The 17,099-nt window shown below is 38.2% G+C and overlaps 1 protein-coding gene across 5 annotated transcripts in view; it reads right to left on the bottom strand.

The window, feature by feature from the left end:
- The window catches only part of SH3GL3 (SH3 domain containing GRB2 like 3, endophilin A3), a 159,134-nt gene that overhangs the window by 16,879 nt on the left and 125,156 nt on the right, over positions 1-17,099 (bottom strand). For all 5 annotated transcript variants that reach the window (XR_004251581.2, XR_009209576.1, XM_032174131.2 and 2 more), the window contains 2 exons: positions 14,731-14,834; positions 13,039-13,148 (listed from right to left, as the gene is read on the bottom strand). Coding sequence is in view for 3 of the 5 variants with exons in the window: in XM_032174131.2 (XP_032030022.1) it covers positions 13,039-13,148; positions 14,731-14,834 (214 nt within the window). In the remaining 2 variants the exon portion in view is untranslated. The remainder of the gene's footprint in view (positions 1-13,038; positions 13,149-14,730; positions 14,835-17,099) is intronic.

The following is a 17,099-nucleotide window of genomic DNA, read 5'->3' as shown; positions in this document are numbered from 1 at the left end:
AAAAAAGTCCAGGACCAGATGGATTCACAGCTGAATTCTATCAGACATTCAAAGAAGAATCAGTACCAATCCTATTGACACTATTCTACAAGATACAGAAAGAGGGAATCCTCCCTAAATCATTCTATGAAGCCAGTATCACCCTACTACCAAAACCAGGAAGGGACATAGAAAAAAAAGAAAACTACAGACCAATATCCCTGATGAACATAGATGCAAAAATCCTTGACAAAATACTAGCTAAATGAATCTAATAGCATATCAAAAAGATAATGCACCACAATCAAGTGGGTTTTATACCAGGGATGCAGGAATGGTTTAAAATATGCAAGTCAATAAATGTGATACACCACATAAACAGAATTAAAAACAAAAGTTACATGATCATCTCAATAAACACAGAAAAAGCATTTGCAGAATCCAGCATCCCTTCATGATTAAAACCCTCAGCAAAGTTGGCATACACATACCTCAATGTAATAAAAACCATCTATGACAAACCCACAGCTAACATAATACTAAATGGAGAAAAGTTGAAAGCATTTCCACTGAGAACTGGAACAAGACAAGGATGCCCACTCTCACCACTTCTATTCAACATAGTACTGGAAGTCCTAGCCAAAGCAATCAGACAAGAGAAAGAAATAAAGGGCATCCAAATCGGTATAGAGGAAGTCAAACTGTCACTGTTTGCTGATGATATAATTGTATGCCTAGAAAACCCTAGAACCCTAAAAACTCCTCCAAAAAGCTCCTAGAACTGAGAAATGAATTCAGCAAAGTTTCAGGATACAAAATTAATGTATATAAATCAGTAGCTCTGCTATATACCAACAGAGACCAAGCTGAGAATCAAATCAAGAACTCAACCCCTTTTATAATAGCTGCAAAACAAAAACAAAAACTTAGGAATATACCTAACCAAAAAGGTAAAACACCTCTACAAGGAAAACTACAAAACACTGCTGAAAGAAATCATAGACGTCACAAACAAATGGAAACACATCCCATGCTCATGGATGGGCAGAATCAATACTGTGAAGATAACCATACTGCCAAAAGCAGTCTACAAATTCAGTGCAATTCCCATCATCAAAATACCACCATCATTCTTCACAGAACTAGAAAAAACAACCCTAAAATTCATATGAAACCAAAAAAGAGCCCGCATAGCCAAAGCAAGACTAACCAAAAAGAACAAATCTGGAGGCATCACATTACCTGATTTCAAACTATACTATAAGGCCACAGTCACCAAAACAGCATGGTACTGTTATAAAAATAGGCACATAGACCTATGGAACACAACAGAGAACCCAGAAATAAAGCCAAATACTTACAGCCAACTGATCTTCGACAAAGCAAACAAAAGCATAAAGTGGGGAAAGGGTACCCTATTCAACAAATGGTGCTGGGATAATTGGCAAGCTATGTGTAGGAGAATGAAACTGGATCCTCATCTCTCACCTTACACAAAAATCAACTCAACATGGATCAAGGACTTAAATCTAAGACCTGAAACTATAAAAATTCTAGAAGATAACATCGGAAAAACTCTTCTAGACATTGGCTTAGGCAAAGACTTCATGACCAAGAACCCAAAAGCAAATGGAACAAAAACAAAGATAAATAGCTGGGACTTAATTAAACTAAAGAGCTTCTGCAGAGCAAAAGGAACAGTCAGAGTGTACAGACAACCCACAGAGTGGGAGAAAATCTCCACAATCTATACATCTGACAAAGGACTAATATCCAGAATCTACAAGGAACTCAAATAACTTGGCAAGAAACAAACAAACAATCCCATCTAAAAGTGGGCTAACGACATGAATAGACAATTCTTAAAAGAAGATATACAAATGGCCAAAAAACATGAAAAAATGCTCAACATCCCTAATGATCAAGGAAATGCAAATCAAAACCACAATGCGATATCAACTTACCCTGCAAGAATGGCAATAATCAAAATATTAAAAAAAAATAGATGTTGGCGTGGATGGGTGAAAAGGGAACATTTCTACACTGCTGGTAAGAATGTAAACTAGTACAACCACTATGGAAAACTGTGTGGAGATTCCTTAAAGAACTAAAAGTAGAACTACCATTTGATCCAGCAATCCCACTACTGGGTATCTACCCAGAGGAAAAGAAGTCATTATACAAAAAAGATACTTGCACACGTATGTTTATAGCAGCAAAATTTGCAATTGCAAAAATATGGAACCAGCCCAAATGCCCATCAATGAGTGGATAAAAAAACTGTGGTGTGTATATATATATATATGGTAGAATACTACTCAACCATAAAAAGAAATGAATTAATGGCATCTGCAGGAACCTGGGTGGAATTGGAGACTATTATTCTAAGTGAAGAAACTCAGGAATGGAAAACCAAACATCATGTGTTCTCACCCATAAGTGGGAGCTAAGCTATGAGGATGCAAAGGCATAAGAATGATACAGTGGACTTTGGGGACTTGAGAGAAAGAGTGGGAAGGGATAAGGGATAAGACTACAAATTGGGTTCAGTGTATACTGCTAGGCTGATTGGTACACTGAAATCTCACAAATATCACCACTAAAGAGTTCACTCATGTAATCAAATACCACCTGTTCCTCAAAAACCTATGGAAAAAAATTAAAATATCAAAAAAATAAAGAAAGGAAAGGGGGAGTGCTTCACATGGGAAGTTGAATCTCTCCTCCAACTACAGAAATATAAAGGGCAAAAAAATAAGTAAATAAGAAGAGATAGAAAATTGTTATGGCACCAATGAATTCTACTTTGAAAATATATCTGCTTCATTAAAATCTTAAAAAACAAACAACAAAAAATAGTCTTCAGAGAACTGTACCTAAGTATCATCTTGATACGTTTTTTATAAAATAAATTTTATTCAAATAACTTTCACTGAAACATTACATCAAAAAATGTAAACTGAAAACTAGTACCACATGCTATAAAGAGATTGTAAGCATGAAAATAATTACAATGGAAAATAGAGAATTTTATTACATCCAAAAGATACGTTCTCTAGTCTGTAAATGACTTTTAACCGGAGGCCTCTCTTCTCTGTTAAAATTGAACATTAAAAATACTCCAGCACAAAACTGTAGCTTATCTCCTTGAAATTGGAATGAATAAAAGAGAATTGAAAAAAAGAATATTTTCTCATCATGTGATTCAAGATTGTTTGTCTGTATCCATTCAGCACCTAAAGCCATCCTGGGGAGGAGCAAAGATGCAACCAGTGAGATAAGTGGCATTGAACGTCTTAAGGGAAATTTCCATTAATATGGCACAATGAAGTACAAGACTGCAGCCTTCCTTTCATGTATCAAATCCCTAACACTTATAAAATAGGACTTTTTAAGGTTGCAAATAATGTTGGAAAATGAGACTAAATACTGCTGGTAGACCAGAAATGATGAGGAATACAAGAATGCCTGGAAGATGGAAAGCAGCAGATGGAGGAAATGAGGCTCAACATGGCTCCCAAAGCGGAATGCCATGACAGCAAAGTCTAAGGGCGCTCAAAACTCAGTGTAAGTGGATCCTAAAAGCTGGCTGGCTTTCTGAGAAAAGAGCAGCCAGGTGAGTCCACTCATCCTGGGTTTGTACCAGTGCTGGGAGGCCTGGCAACTGCCTTCAGGAAGGGGTACTGAGTGAGTGTGGGCATCTGAAACAGAAAGTCAGGGCAGTGCCGTGGATGATAGAAACAACCAGAAAAACAGAAACCAGTCCACTGCACTCAAGAGAACATCCCTTATTTCCCCTTAACCACAGGAGGCAACCTCATAAGCACTCTCAAATAAAAAGTTGTGCACAGAGCCAAGAATCATCAACGTATGAGAAACAACTTCATAAAGTAGACTCCAGATCCCAACAAACACTCAAGGAGGTAAGAATTAAGTGGAGACTTTTTAAAAAGTATAATTAAGGGCCAGGCGTGGTGGCTCACGCCTATAATCCCAGCACTTTGGGAGGCCGAGTTGGGCGGATCACGAGGTCAGGAGTTCGCAACCAGCCTAGCCAACATTGTGAAACCTCGTCTCCACTAAAAATATAAAAATTAGCCAGGTGTGGTGGCAGGCACCTGTAATCCCAATTACTCAGAAGGCTGAAGCAGGAGAATCGCTTGAACCCGGGAGACGGAGGTTGCAGTGAGCCGAGATCATACCATTGCACTCCAGCCTGGGTGACAAGAGTGAAACTCCATCTCAAAAAAAAATAAATAAATAAAAATAATAATAATAATATAATAAAATAAAACTAAATAAATATAAAAATAAAAAGTATAATTAATATTCTCAGAGGAATATGAAAGGTCTAGTTACTTGTAAAATTTTTTAAAAATATAAATTTGAACACTATCATGGTAGGCAGAGCAGTAGCCTCAAAGATGTCCACTTCCTAATCCCCAGAACCTATAGCTATGTTACTTTACACAGTGAAAGGGAATCTGAAGATGTGATTAAGTTACAGATTTTGAGATGCGGAGGTTACCCTGGGTTTATGTGGGTAGGCTCAGTATAATCACAAGGGTCCTTATAAGGCGGAAGCAGGAGAATCCGAGTCAGAGAAGGAGATCTGACAATGGAGGCAGGGAGAGCTGAAGATGTCATGCCACCAGCTGGGAAGCTGGAGCAAGGGGCAATGAGGCAAGGACTGCAGGCAGTCTCTAGAAGGCAGGAGAGGCAAGAAAACGGATTCCACCCTGTCTGGAATGTGAACACCTTGATTTTAGGACTTCTGACCTCCAGAACTATAAAATAGATTATACATTGTGTTATTTTAGACCACACAGTTTGTGGTATTTCATTGCAGCATCGATAGAGAACTAATACAATTGGAATAAGAAATTCAGTAGATATACTAAATAAATAACTGGATCAAAGAATAAAGTAAGAAGGTGAAATGTCCTCAGGGGGCAGAATAAAAAAACAGAGGTACAGAGAGCAAGAAGGAAAAGACGAGACAGAGGAAGGACAAAAAGTTTCAACCTCTAGTAGTTGTTTACACGGGCAAAAAGAAAGGGAATAGAGGAGACGGATATTTAAGACAGTAAAAAAAAAAAAAAAAGTCAGTGGGGTACAGTGGCTCACACCTATAATCCTAGCACTTTGGAGGCCGAGGTGGAAGGAACGTTGAGTCCAGGAGTTAGAGACCAGCGTGAGCAACACGGCAAAACCCCATATCTTAAAACAAACAAACAAACAAACAAAAAAAACACTTTCCATGTTTTAAAAAATGCAAGTAATCAGACTAAAAGGGTCAGTGCGAATGAGGAATAGGGAAGGGAATGTAGCCAACTTCCCATACTTCTGGATACAATTGCCAGGAGAAATAGACAAATCCATAACTATAATCAGAGATTTAATACCCTCTGCCACAAAATTAATAGGAAAACATAGACCAAAAAATCAGTAAGAATATGGAAGACTTGAAGAACACTATTAAATAATTTGACCTAATTGACATTTATAAAACACCCTACCCAATAAGAATAGAATACACATTCTTCTCAAGTGTACACAGATCATGTACCAAGATGGATCATATTCTGGCCCATCAAGCAAGTCTCAAAAAATTTAAAAGGGTATGATTCATACAAAGTATGTTATTTGATAAAAAATGGAATTAAATAGATATCTAAAACAGAAAGAGATCTGAAAAATATCCACATATGTGGAAATGATATAACACATTTCAGAAGAAACCAAGAGTTGAAGAGGTTATCAAAAGTAAAATTAGAAACAATTTTAAAGAGGATGAAAGGGAAAACTCAACATATCAAAATGCATGAGATAGTGCTCAAGTGGTACTTAGGGGGAAATTGATAGCACTAAACACATACATTGGAAAAGGCAAAAGGACTCAATGACAACAGAGAAAACTCAATGAGACAGAGAGTTGGCTCTTTAAGAAGATCAATAAAATTGATAAATCTATAGCTAAAATGATTAAGAAAAGAAAGACAAAAATTACCAATTTCAAAAATGATTGAGAGAAGTAAATCACTACAAATTCTAAATATCTTAAAAGGATAATAACAGAATATTGTGAACAACTTTATGCAATAAATTTGACAACTTAGATGAAAGGGATAAATTCCTTGAAAGACACAAACTTCTAAAGTTCACTCAGGAAGAAACAGATAACCTCAATTGCCTTCTATCTATAAAGATGTTGAATTTATAGTTTAAAGCCTTCATGCAGGAAAAAAAAAAAAAAAACAAGGAGTAACTTTACAGAGAGCTGACAAATACTGCCTCAGCCAGCAGACCAAGATCAGTATCAGCAGTGATTAATCTTGTTGATAGGGCATATTCTTTTTTTTTTTTTTTAATTTTAGGTTCAGGGGTACATGCACAGGGTTTTTATATGAGTAAACAGTGTATCACAGGGATTTCGTGTGCAGATTATTTCGTCACTCAGGTGATCAGCATAGTACAGGATAGGTAGTTTTTCAATTCTCACCCTCCTCCCACCCTCCACCCTCAAGCAGGCCCCACTGGCTATTATTTCCCTTCTTTGTGTCCACGTGCACTCAATGTCTAGCTCCCACTCACAAGTGAGAACATGCAGTATTTGGTTTTCTGTTCCTGAGTTAGTTCACTTAGGATCATGGTCTCCAGCTCCATCCATGTTGCTGCAAAGGACATGATCTCATTCTTTTTTATGGCTGTGTAGTGTCCCATGGAATATATGTATGTTTTCTTTATCCAGTCTACCACTGATGGGCATTTAGTTTGATTCCAAGCCTTTGCTATTGTGAATAGTGCTGCGATGAACATACACGTGTATGTGTCTTTATGGTAGAATGATTTATATTCATCTGGGTATATATATGCAGTAATGGGAATGCTGGGTCAAATGATAGTTCTGCTTTTAAGTTGTGTGAGAAATTGCCAAACTTCTTTCCACAGTGGCCGAACTAATCTACATTCCCACCAGCAGTGTATAAGCTGTCTCGTTTCTCTGCAGCCTTGCCAGCATCTATGATTTTTTGACTTTTTACTACCAGCCATTCTGACTGGTGTGAGATGGTAGGTGATGGGATGAGAATGGCACTTTACCTCTGTGATCTTCTTCCCAGAAACTCCTAACTCCAGTCTAACCATGTAAAGACATCAGACAAATCTCAACTGGGGGATATTCTATAAAATATATAAACAGTACTCCCCAAAACTGTCAAGTTCATTAAAAACAAAGAAAGTCTTAGAAGCTGCCACAGCAAAAGGGGCTGAAAGAGATGTGATGACTAAACGCAATGTGCTATTCTGGATAGAATCCTAGAACAGAAAAAGCACAGTAGGTAAAAACTAAGGAAATGTGAATGAAGTATGGACTTTAGTTAATATAAACGTATGTTCATTATTTATAGTAAATGTACCATACTAATAAAATGTTAATATAGAAGAGTGGAGGAGTATATGGGAATGCCCTGTGCTATCGTCACAACTTTTCTGTAAGTCTAAAACTATTCTAAAATTTAAAATTAATTTGAAAAAACTTTCCCACAAAGAGTTTATCCTAGGGATGCAAGGTTGATTTAACTAAGAATGTAATTCACCATATTAACAAACTAAAACTAAAAATTAAACGATCATCTCAACAGATACCAAAAAAAAAGCATCTGACAAAATTCAAAGACTGTTTCTCATTAAAACTCTCTTCGAACTATTTATGACTAGAAGGGAACTCCCTCAATCTGATTTTTAAAATCTATGAAGGCCAGGCCTAGTGGCTAACGCCTGTAATCCCAACACTTTGGAAGGCCGAAGCAGGCGGAAAGCTTGAGTTCAGAAGTTCATGACCAGCTTAGGCAACAGGGCGAATCCTCATCTCTACGAAAGATACAAAAATTAGCCAGGCTTGGCAGTGTGTGCCTGTAGTCCCAGCTACATGGGAGGCTAATGTGGGAGGATCTTTTGAGCCCGGCAGGTTGAGGTTGCAACAAGCCGCGACTGTGCCACCGCACTCCAGCCTGGGCAACAGGGCAAGACCCTGTCTCAAAAAAAAAAAAAAAATTCTATGAAAAATCTACACCTAAAATCATCCTTAATTATGAAGCACTGAATGCTTCTCCCCTAAAATCAGAGACAAAGCAAGGATGTCCACTCTAACCCTTTGTACTCAGCATGTTCTAGCAAGTAAAAAAAGGCAAGAAAAACAAAGGCATGCAGATATCGAGTAAAACTGTCTTCGTTTATAGATGACATGAACATCTATGTAGAAAAACTACGGAATCTATTAAACAACTACTAGACCTAAGATGTAAATTTAGCAACATGGCAGGATACAAGATCAATATACAAAAATCAATGGAATATTATGAATGCTAGAAACAAAAATTCAGAAATGGAAATTTTATTAAGACGCTGTTTACAATTGCATAAAGATATAAAATACTTAGAGATTGATGAAAAAAATTAAAAGACCTGTACATATTCTAAAAATAGTGAAACATTGCTGAGGGAAATTCAAGAAGACCTAAATAAATGGGAAATACAATAGACTGTGTTCAAGACTGGAACACTCAATATTGTTAAGCTATCAATTCCTCTTAAATTGACTTACAGATTCAACCCAATCCAAATAAAAATCTGAGCAGGATTTTTTTGAAACATTGAAAATTTGATCTCTAAAACTCACATGAAAATGCAAAGTAACTAGAATAGTCAAACAACTTTCAAAATGCAGACCAAAGTCAGAGGACTAACAGGACCTGACCTCAAAACTTATGAAGCTACAGTCATCAAGACAACAATTGTACAAGAATAGAAATGCAATGATAGTACACTATGTGATACTGCTGTGAATATTATTTTTGTGCTCATGACATTGTAAATAAGTGTTAGAGGATATAAAAATGGAAGCTTTGGATGAGGCCCCAGAACCGTTTTTTTTTTTTAACTGATGTGCAGAAGACAACTTATGCAGGATTTGGAAACAAACAAAAACAGAAGAGATGAGGGAAGCCAGTTTTATAACTTTTAATCCCAGCCTACATCTATGGCATAAATAGGTCAGAAGATGGAGATTAAAAAGGATTTTTAGAAAAATGTTTGGAGAGAGTGTGAAGGAGGCAGGATGTGTTGTGATCTTTTCATTTCACACCAAATCAAGAGAGAAGGACTTTTAAAAGATTCCTCAGCGAGCTTAAAATACATTCTCTGGGGACTTAAGAACAGAAGGGGTAGATGGGGAAAGAGAAAAAGCCAAATACAACCTCTTCCCTGACACTAATGTTTCCAAGGCAGCAGGCCAGAGCTTGGGGAGGAGTGAAAGCCAAACTTTAAATCAAGATTATAGCTTTGACCATGACATGGGTCTTAGCATTTTGACTACTGCACGAGTCTGCACTTACACATTCAAGTGACTGGAGAACTTATGTGACCCAAGAGTAGTCAGAAAAGTCATGGAGCCTGCTCACATTTTCATCCATAAGTAGGCAATTTAAAATAAGAGCAGGGAAAAAAGGGGAGGAGGGCATTTTAAGAGTCCCACATGATGGAAGTGATGGTTACACAATGAATATTTATTTAACAAAAATAGTGATTATAAGTAAATTGGAAGGGTGAAGGGAGGGAGAAGTCTATGGAAGACCAAGGGTTAGGAAGCTAAGCCATTATCTTCCATATCAGGAAATCAATACATTTATCCAAAACTGAAGAATCAGAGTAAAAAAAGAAACAGTAAAAAAAAAAGCACCATGAAGTTAAGTACCAAATAAATATGTAAAAGAGTTGAAAGTGTTTCCTTTGAGAGCAGAAAATAAGCACTGGGAAAGGAGTTGAAGGGGAAACTGCCATTTCTCATGAAAAAGCTTGCACCATATTTTTTTAAAAGTGTATACATATGGCCCGGCGCAGTGGCTCACACCTGTAATCCCAGCACTTTGGGAGGCCAAGGCAGGCAGATCACAAGGTCAGGAGATCAAGACCGCGGTGAAAGCCTGTCCCTACTAAAAATACAAAAAATTAGCCGGGCACAGTATCGGGCACCTGTAGTCTCAGCTACTCGGAGAGGCTGAGGCAGGAGAATGGCCTGAACCTGGGAGGCGGAGTTTGCAGTGAGCCGAGATGGCGCCACTGCACTCCAGCCTGGGCGACAGAGTGAGACTCTGTCTAAAAAAATAAAAATAAATAAAATAAAAAAATAAAATAAATGTATACACATACACTCTGATAATTTTTAGTTTTAATAATGAGAAAATTCATGGGGTCTGCCCATGTTTTCACACAGAGGTAGAGGTAACTACATTTGCCTTTTTAAAACCACATACGCATATTACCATTTTCTTTTTAAACAACATACAAATATTTCTCTGATAATTTCTGTTTTTAAATGAAAAAAAAACCTTTAAGGATAGCAATAGGGTTGGAAGAAAATTCACACTGTGCAGCTTATATGAGCAATGTGTGTTTGAAAAGGCAATTGGACATCCATAGGCAAAATAAATGACTTAAGTCTCACATTTATACAAAATTAACACAAAGTGGATCATGACTTAAGAAAAAACATAGGAGAGGAGGGGTGTGGTAGCTCAACACCTGTAATCCCAGCACTTTGGGAGGCTGAGGCAGCCAGATCATTTGAGGTCAGGAGTTCAAGACCAGCTTGGCCAACATAGCAAAACCCTGTCTCTACTAAAAATACAAAAATTAGCCGGGCATTGTGGTGTGCGCCTGTAGTCCCAGCTACTTAGGAGGCTGAGGCAGGAGAATCGCTTGAACCTGGGAGGCGGAGGTTGCAGTGAGCCGAGATTGCACCACTTTACTCCAGCCTGGGCTACAGAGTGAGACTCTGTCTCAAAAAAAAGAAAAAGAAAAGAAAATATTTATTATTTAGGGCTAGGCAAAGAATTCCTAGACTTCACACAATCTATAAAACTAAAAATGAATACATTGGACTTCATAAGAATTAAAAATTTTGATCTGTGAAAGACCCTATTAAGAGGATAAAAAGATAAGCTACAGAGTGAGAGAATATATTTGCAAATCACATATATAGAAAGAAACTGTATTTAGAATAAATCAAGCATTCTCAGGACTCAACAGTAAAAATGTAAACAATCCAATTAGAAAATGGACCAAAGACATGAAGAACCATTTCACCAAAGAGGATACACAGATGGCAAATAAACACATGAAAAGATACTCAACATCATTAGTCACTAAGGAAATGCAAATTAAACCCACAGTAAGATTAACTACACACCTATCAAAGTGGCTAAAACAAAAAACAGTGACAACACCAAATGCTGACAGGGATGTGGAGAAACTGGATCACTAATATATTGCTGGTGGAGATGTGAAATGGTAGCGCAACTCTGAAAGATAGTTTGGGAATTTCTTTTCATTTACAAAAATAAATCCTTATGATAAAGATCTAAATATTAAGAAAAGAGTATTCAAAGTAGTAGAAAACTGTAGAAGAATAACTTCAGGGATAGGAAGACTTTTCACAACAGGGCACAAAATGTAATCACGACAGGTCACAAAATGTAAAAGTCTTAAGCAAAAGATAGATGCATTTGACTACATCAAAATAAATGCTTCTGTATACTCAAAGCACAACTAAACAAAGTAAACAACAGCAAAAGCAGCAAAGGGACAAGGCACTCCATAAACAAAGTTTAAAGATAAAGGACAAACTAGGAAAAAAATTATTAATATCCTCATATGGAAAGAGCTCCTATAAAACAATAAGACAAAGCAAACTACCCTCAAAAAACACAAATAAATGACATAAACAGACAATTCAGACATAAGGAAATACAAATTAAAATATAGTAAAGAAAGTTCACCCTCAGTAATAATCATGAAAATGCAAATTAAGACTGGATACCATTTTGTTCTCATGAGTGCTTGGCAGAAATGGGAGTCTACTGGCATGGGTGTGGGGAAGCAGGTGTTCATGCTTTAATAGTAATATAGCCAGCACAGTGGATAAAGGATACTCACTGTAGCAAGTAACTGGAAAAAACCTTAATGTCCGCCAATAGGGAAATGGTATAATAGAAAACTATGAAGCTGTTAAAACAGTGGGATAGACCTATAAGCATGATAACTCCAAGAAACAGTGATACATTTTAAAATGCAAACTGCCAAACAATATGCCTAGTATAATCTCGCATTTAAAAAACAGAAAAAAGGCTGGGTACAGTGGCTCATGCCTATAATCCCAGCGCTTCAGAAGGCCGAGGCAGAAGGATTGCTTGAGCCCAGGAGTTGCAGACCAGCCTGGGCAACAAAGTGAGACCTTGTCTCTACAAAAAATAAAAAAATTAGCCTGGCAGGGTCACATACGCCTGTAGTTCCAGCTACATGGGAGGCTGAGGCAGGAGGGCTGCTTGAGCCCAGGAGGTCAAGGCTGCACCGAGCCATGTTCGTGCCATTGCACTACAGCCTGGGTGACAGAGCAAGACCTTGGCTCAAAAAAGAAAAAAATAAAAAACAGAAAAAAATCCAAAATGCTGTTTATGTGTATATCTATGTACATCAATAGATATAATAGTTATACCAAATTTTTAACAGTGTGAAGCGAACTGGGATGGTGTGGGTGATCATAAGAGACTATAGAATGACTTATACCATTAAATTTTTTTTCTGTTTACCAATTTTTTTCTGTTTGATTATTTTACTAAAAGACACATTTGCATCACTTGTGTAATAAAAAATAATGATGCAGCACTTAAGATAGTATCTAGCATATAGCAGTTGCTCAAAAATGCTAATTTCACTTAAAAATAAAGAAAATATTTTCAAAGAGTTAAAAAAATAAAGGATGATGTAGCCATAATGGTTCTATGGCCAAGGTTCTAAATGCCACGTTATATAAGTGATAGAATTCTTCCCCAAGGAACAGAAAAAAGGGGCACATTTAGGGGAAAAGGGAATATATCAAACAACCAAAGAAAGATATCCAGGGTCTGTGTGTATTCACTGACCCAGAAACAAGCAGTAAATAAGTCTTTCTAGAAGTGCTTTACTAAAGGCACATTTAGCATATTAGAATGGTCAACTTACCTGTCGTCTTTGCTACAGAGGTGGTGGACACTCCATTGAGCTCACTAGAACTCCTTTTCACAGGCCTTGGCTTGTATTCTCGTCTGGGGACACTGGATGCAGCTGATATTCTGTAAGACACATCGTAAGATGAGCCAGACATCTGATGTTGAAAGCTTTCCAAACACACATTCTCTCTGCCTTGTTGAGCATAGGAACTTAGGTTACAGCCAGTGGTCATGAAAGGGACGATTTTTACACACCGACTCCTGAGTAGCCCGAAGTGATGGAGGTGATATCACAAATGTAGTTTTTCAACTCTCTATTTGAGCTTGTGAGTGAAATTCATCTTGAAGAAGACTAATTGGGCCAGCCATGGTGGCTCATGCCTGTAATCCCAGCACTTTGGGAGGCCAAGGTGCTCACCTGAGGTCAGGAGTTCGAGACCAGCCTGGCCAACATAGTGAAACCCCATCTCTACGAAAAATACAAAAATTAGCCAGGCATGGTGGTGGGTGCCTGTAATCCCAGCTACTCAGGAGGCTTACGCAGGAGGATCTCTTGAAACCAGAAGGCGGAGGTTGCAGTGAGTAGAGGTTATGGTGAGCCAAGATCACGCCACTGCACTCCAGCCTGGGCAACAGAGCACGACTCCATCTCAGAACAAAACAAAACAAAAGACTAATTTTCTTCATCAAGTCTCTGAGGCATCCAGCAAGTGCCTGGGACGCGGTCAGTATCCAGTGATGGGAGCTGCCTTCTCCCTCACTCTACTCTTATAGATTACAATAGAATTATGAAAATATACTCCTGTCAGTAACAGGTAAACTATCTGTCTGCAGAAGTGGATGCTTCAGGGACTGAATACATCTTTGTCTTCCCTATGTAACTATGTCATTGATTTAAGTAAAAATCCCTCCAAATTTACGCATTACCATAATCCTGTGTAAAACAATTTTCTGTTATCAACCCTAATTTAAAAAGGGTATTTTAACCCAATATTTTAATAAATAGGGTTGCCATGCAGACTATATATAATATTACTAATTTTCAGAAAAGTATAGACTACATCTATGATTAAATTCACAAGGAACACAGAAACCTTTCTTTGATTGTTCAGAAGATATTTTTGACTCTTTCAATACCTGTCAATATTATGAACACAGCCTGAAATTTTTCAATATTTTGACTATTTCAATACCAGTCAATATTATGAACATATCCTGAAATTCATACTGGTGAAGTGAAAACATTATCTTTTTTTTTTTTTTTTACAGATATTTACATATTTTCCATACAGCATCTCACTTTTTTCCATAGCTCTGGATGTTTTCCATCCCTCTGTGAATGGGGAGCTAAACTCTCATCAAATCAGCAATGAAGCCAGGGTAGTTCTGTAGGGGTTGATGTCCCAGGTGGGAGAGCAACTTTTGTTAGTTGCCCTAAACACAGGTCACCAAAAAAAGGGATTTAATGAAAAGAAAAAGGAGAAAAGCTGCCAGGTCCCTTTTCCCAGTTCTATCCTACCGGCCAAAGCCAGTACTTATTATCTCAGTCCCATCCCACATCCAACCATGAAAGCCAGTGAAAGAAAATTCAAAACAGAATGAGGCGGGGGAAGGGAAAGATGGAGAGATGCAGAGACAGACAGATGGATTTCAATAGATGTTACCTCCGCAGCCCTTGGCTTGTAAGAAACGTGGAGGTGCTTACCGCATGTGTAGCTTGCTCTGCAGCTCCTGCAGAATCTCTGTGGACTGTTTGTGATAGTCTAATGCTGCCTCTATGAACACAGCCAACTGGCTGACTTGTTCTACCTGCAGCAGAAGTGGAAAATTATTCCATGGAGGCCAGAGCCTGTGTAATGTCCACAGAGAGAGGAGACCAGCAACAAAGACCTAGCTTTGCAGGGAAGACCAGTGTCTGCCTCGGCTCTGGTCCATTTCATTTAATTTCATCTAAGAGCTCTGTATAATAATCATACAGGTCATGGTATGGAGCTATAAATGCTGGAAAAACATGTTCAAATTTATTTGTGATTATGAATTTGATTTAACTCAATAAAATGCCTGTTTTTCCAATTAGATGATGATTTTTCTCAGGAGATTTTCTATGCTATAAAGCTCATGGATCTGAAAACAGAGAGATAAAGCTCTTCCAGTTATAAATGAAGCCAATATTTAGCAAAGGAACTGCCTACTTAGTCAAGTGTCTCTACATGCACTTTCTAGCTAAGCCAAATCAAGACATTAAGTAAATTAAACAGTTAAGAACTGTAAATGAAACAGGTAAGAAAGGGGGCCAGGGAGCAACATGTGAACGGGGGCAAAGATTTCCCTGTCCCCTATATGCGTTTTGTTGCTATCCACTCAACATATTTTCCCTGAAACATAGAGCTACAGGGAATGAACTATAAAGACACTGGCATCTCTGTTTCCCACAAATCAAGACATTCATGAAATTAATGACTAACTTACAATGATTTTTTTAAAGCTGTGTCTTATAAGAAAAACCTGGATGATATGGGGCTGTATAATTTGAGGAAGAGCAATCTAAGGAAGGCCTGAGAGCTTTCCTGCTCCCCCACGTCTGAGGGGCTGCTACAGGAAAGAGATTAATTAAGCTTATTTCTGAGAGCCCCAGAGGCAAGCTCCAGAGGGTTGAGGTGATTGGCCTCCCCCAGCAAGAATCCAGTCAACTCTAGAGCTGGACGAAGACACAAATCAAAATCAATCCTACACTTCCCAGGCTTCCCCAAAGCCTATGCATCATGTTCATACTTCATTTTGTACTCAGCTTTAGGGCAAAGTCTGCCTGCTGATTCATTTATACAATCTCACCCTGCCTAACCAACCGTGGACTTGTCAGCCTTCAAAGATCCAGGCTACTTTCATTTGTAGTTGCAAATCATTCTTTAGTTGCCTGTACTGAAATTTTTCTTACTCACTTATACTATTTTAAACACGGGCTCAATATGCATGTAAGATACACATGGAATTCCATGTGTGCCAAGCTGTGATCAGCATCCAAACAATGAAATCCTGTCGGGTTTCATTTACTTTACCATGCTCTGTGGCTGGAAAAGCAACAAGCCCAGCCTTAAATTTCCAAAAACCCAATAAACAAAACAAAGACAGCCTGGCCCCTACCAAATCCTAAGGATTTCTTAAATTTCATCTCTTTGGCTTTTACACGTACTTTTAAATAAGTCCAGGGCCATGGCCTAGCACAATCACAGTAGAATTTTTTACAGAAACAATTTTTCTTCCTTACAGTGCTAGAGTGGTGTGCTTGGTAAAATCTATGCCATGCCTCTCTGCCTTTAGTAAAATTTATTTGTCCTGTCTTATTAGCCACTTTAAAAAATGCTTGCATTTTATAATTTATTTTTAAAGAAATAGTGAAAGATAGCTAAATGAATATTTCTTGAAACATATTTGGCGTTGGGGAATGGGAAGGGGGCAAGGGGATTACCAGCTATCCTCTCTGTCGTGGCTAAAACACAAGGTGATGTAATCTAGAGATGCATTCGTAACTGCTCATTGGGTGGCTGACTTTGGGAAGGAAATGAATCCTGAAAACCCTTAAACCTTGGGAAACAATGGCAGCATTGCCCAATGCCTGCACCTAGTAGGTGCTCAGTACAAGTCCTGAAGGGCTGGCTACTAGGCTGTAAGTCTCTTGTTGACAGTGAGAACCAGGTGTGCTACGATAGATTACTTTCCTCTTGATTTCAGAAAATGGAAGCTTCCAGCTGTCCCCCAGGTCATGAGCATTGAGCTGTGTGCTGGGGACCATGGGGACCAACACAGGTAGATTCAGCTTCCTGAACCATGATTAGAAATAAATACCTAGACAAGCAGAACCAAGATAAAGCAACAAACTCAGGCCTAGCAAGAGCCAAAACCTGACCAAAAGGTAAAACATTTCTTCCATTGTTGGAATTTTAGCAGTCCATCTGTTGAATCAGAGAAAGTCACCTGGGATGGGAAGAAAGGCTTAATTCCACTTCCGGGTTGAGACCTGGGCTGACACTGTGCTGGTGCCATCTTGAGAGCAAAGTGTGACCTCACCCATGAAAA

This window comes from Hylobates moloch, unplaced genomic scaffold (genome assembly GCF_009828535.3).
Source record: "Hylobates moloch isolate HMO894 unplaced genomic scaffold, HMol_V3 SCAFFOLD_14, whole genome shotgun sequence".
In the NCBI taxonomy this organism is placed as follows: Eukaryota; Metazoa; Chordata; class Mammalia; order Primates; family Hylobatidae; genus Hylobates; species Hylobates moloch.
This window is presented reverse-complemented; position numbering and strand designations above follow the sequence as displayed.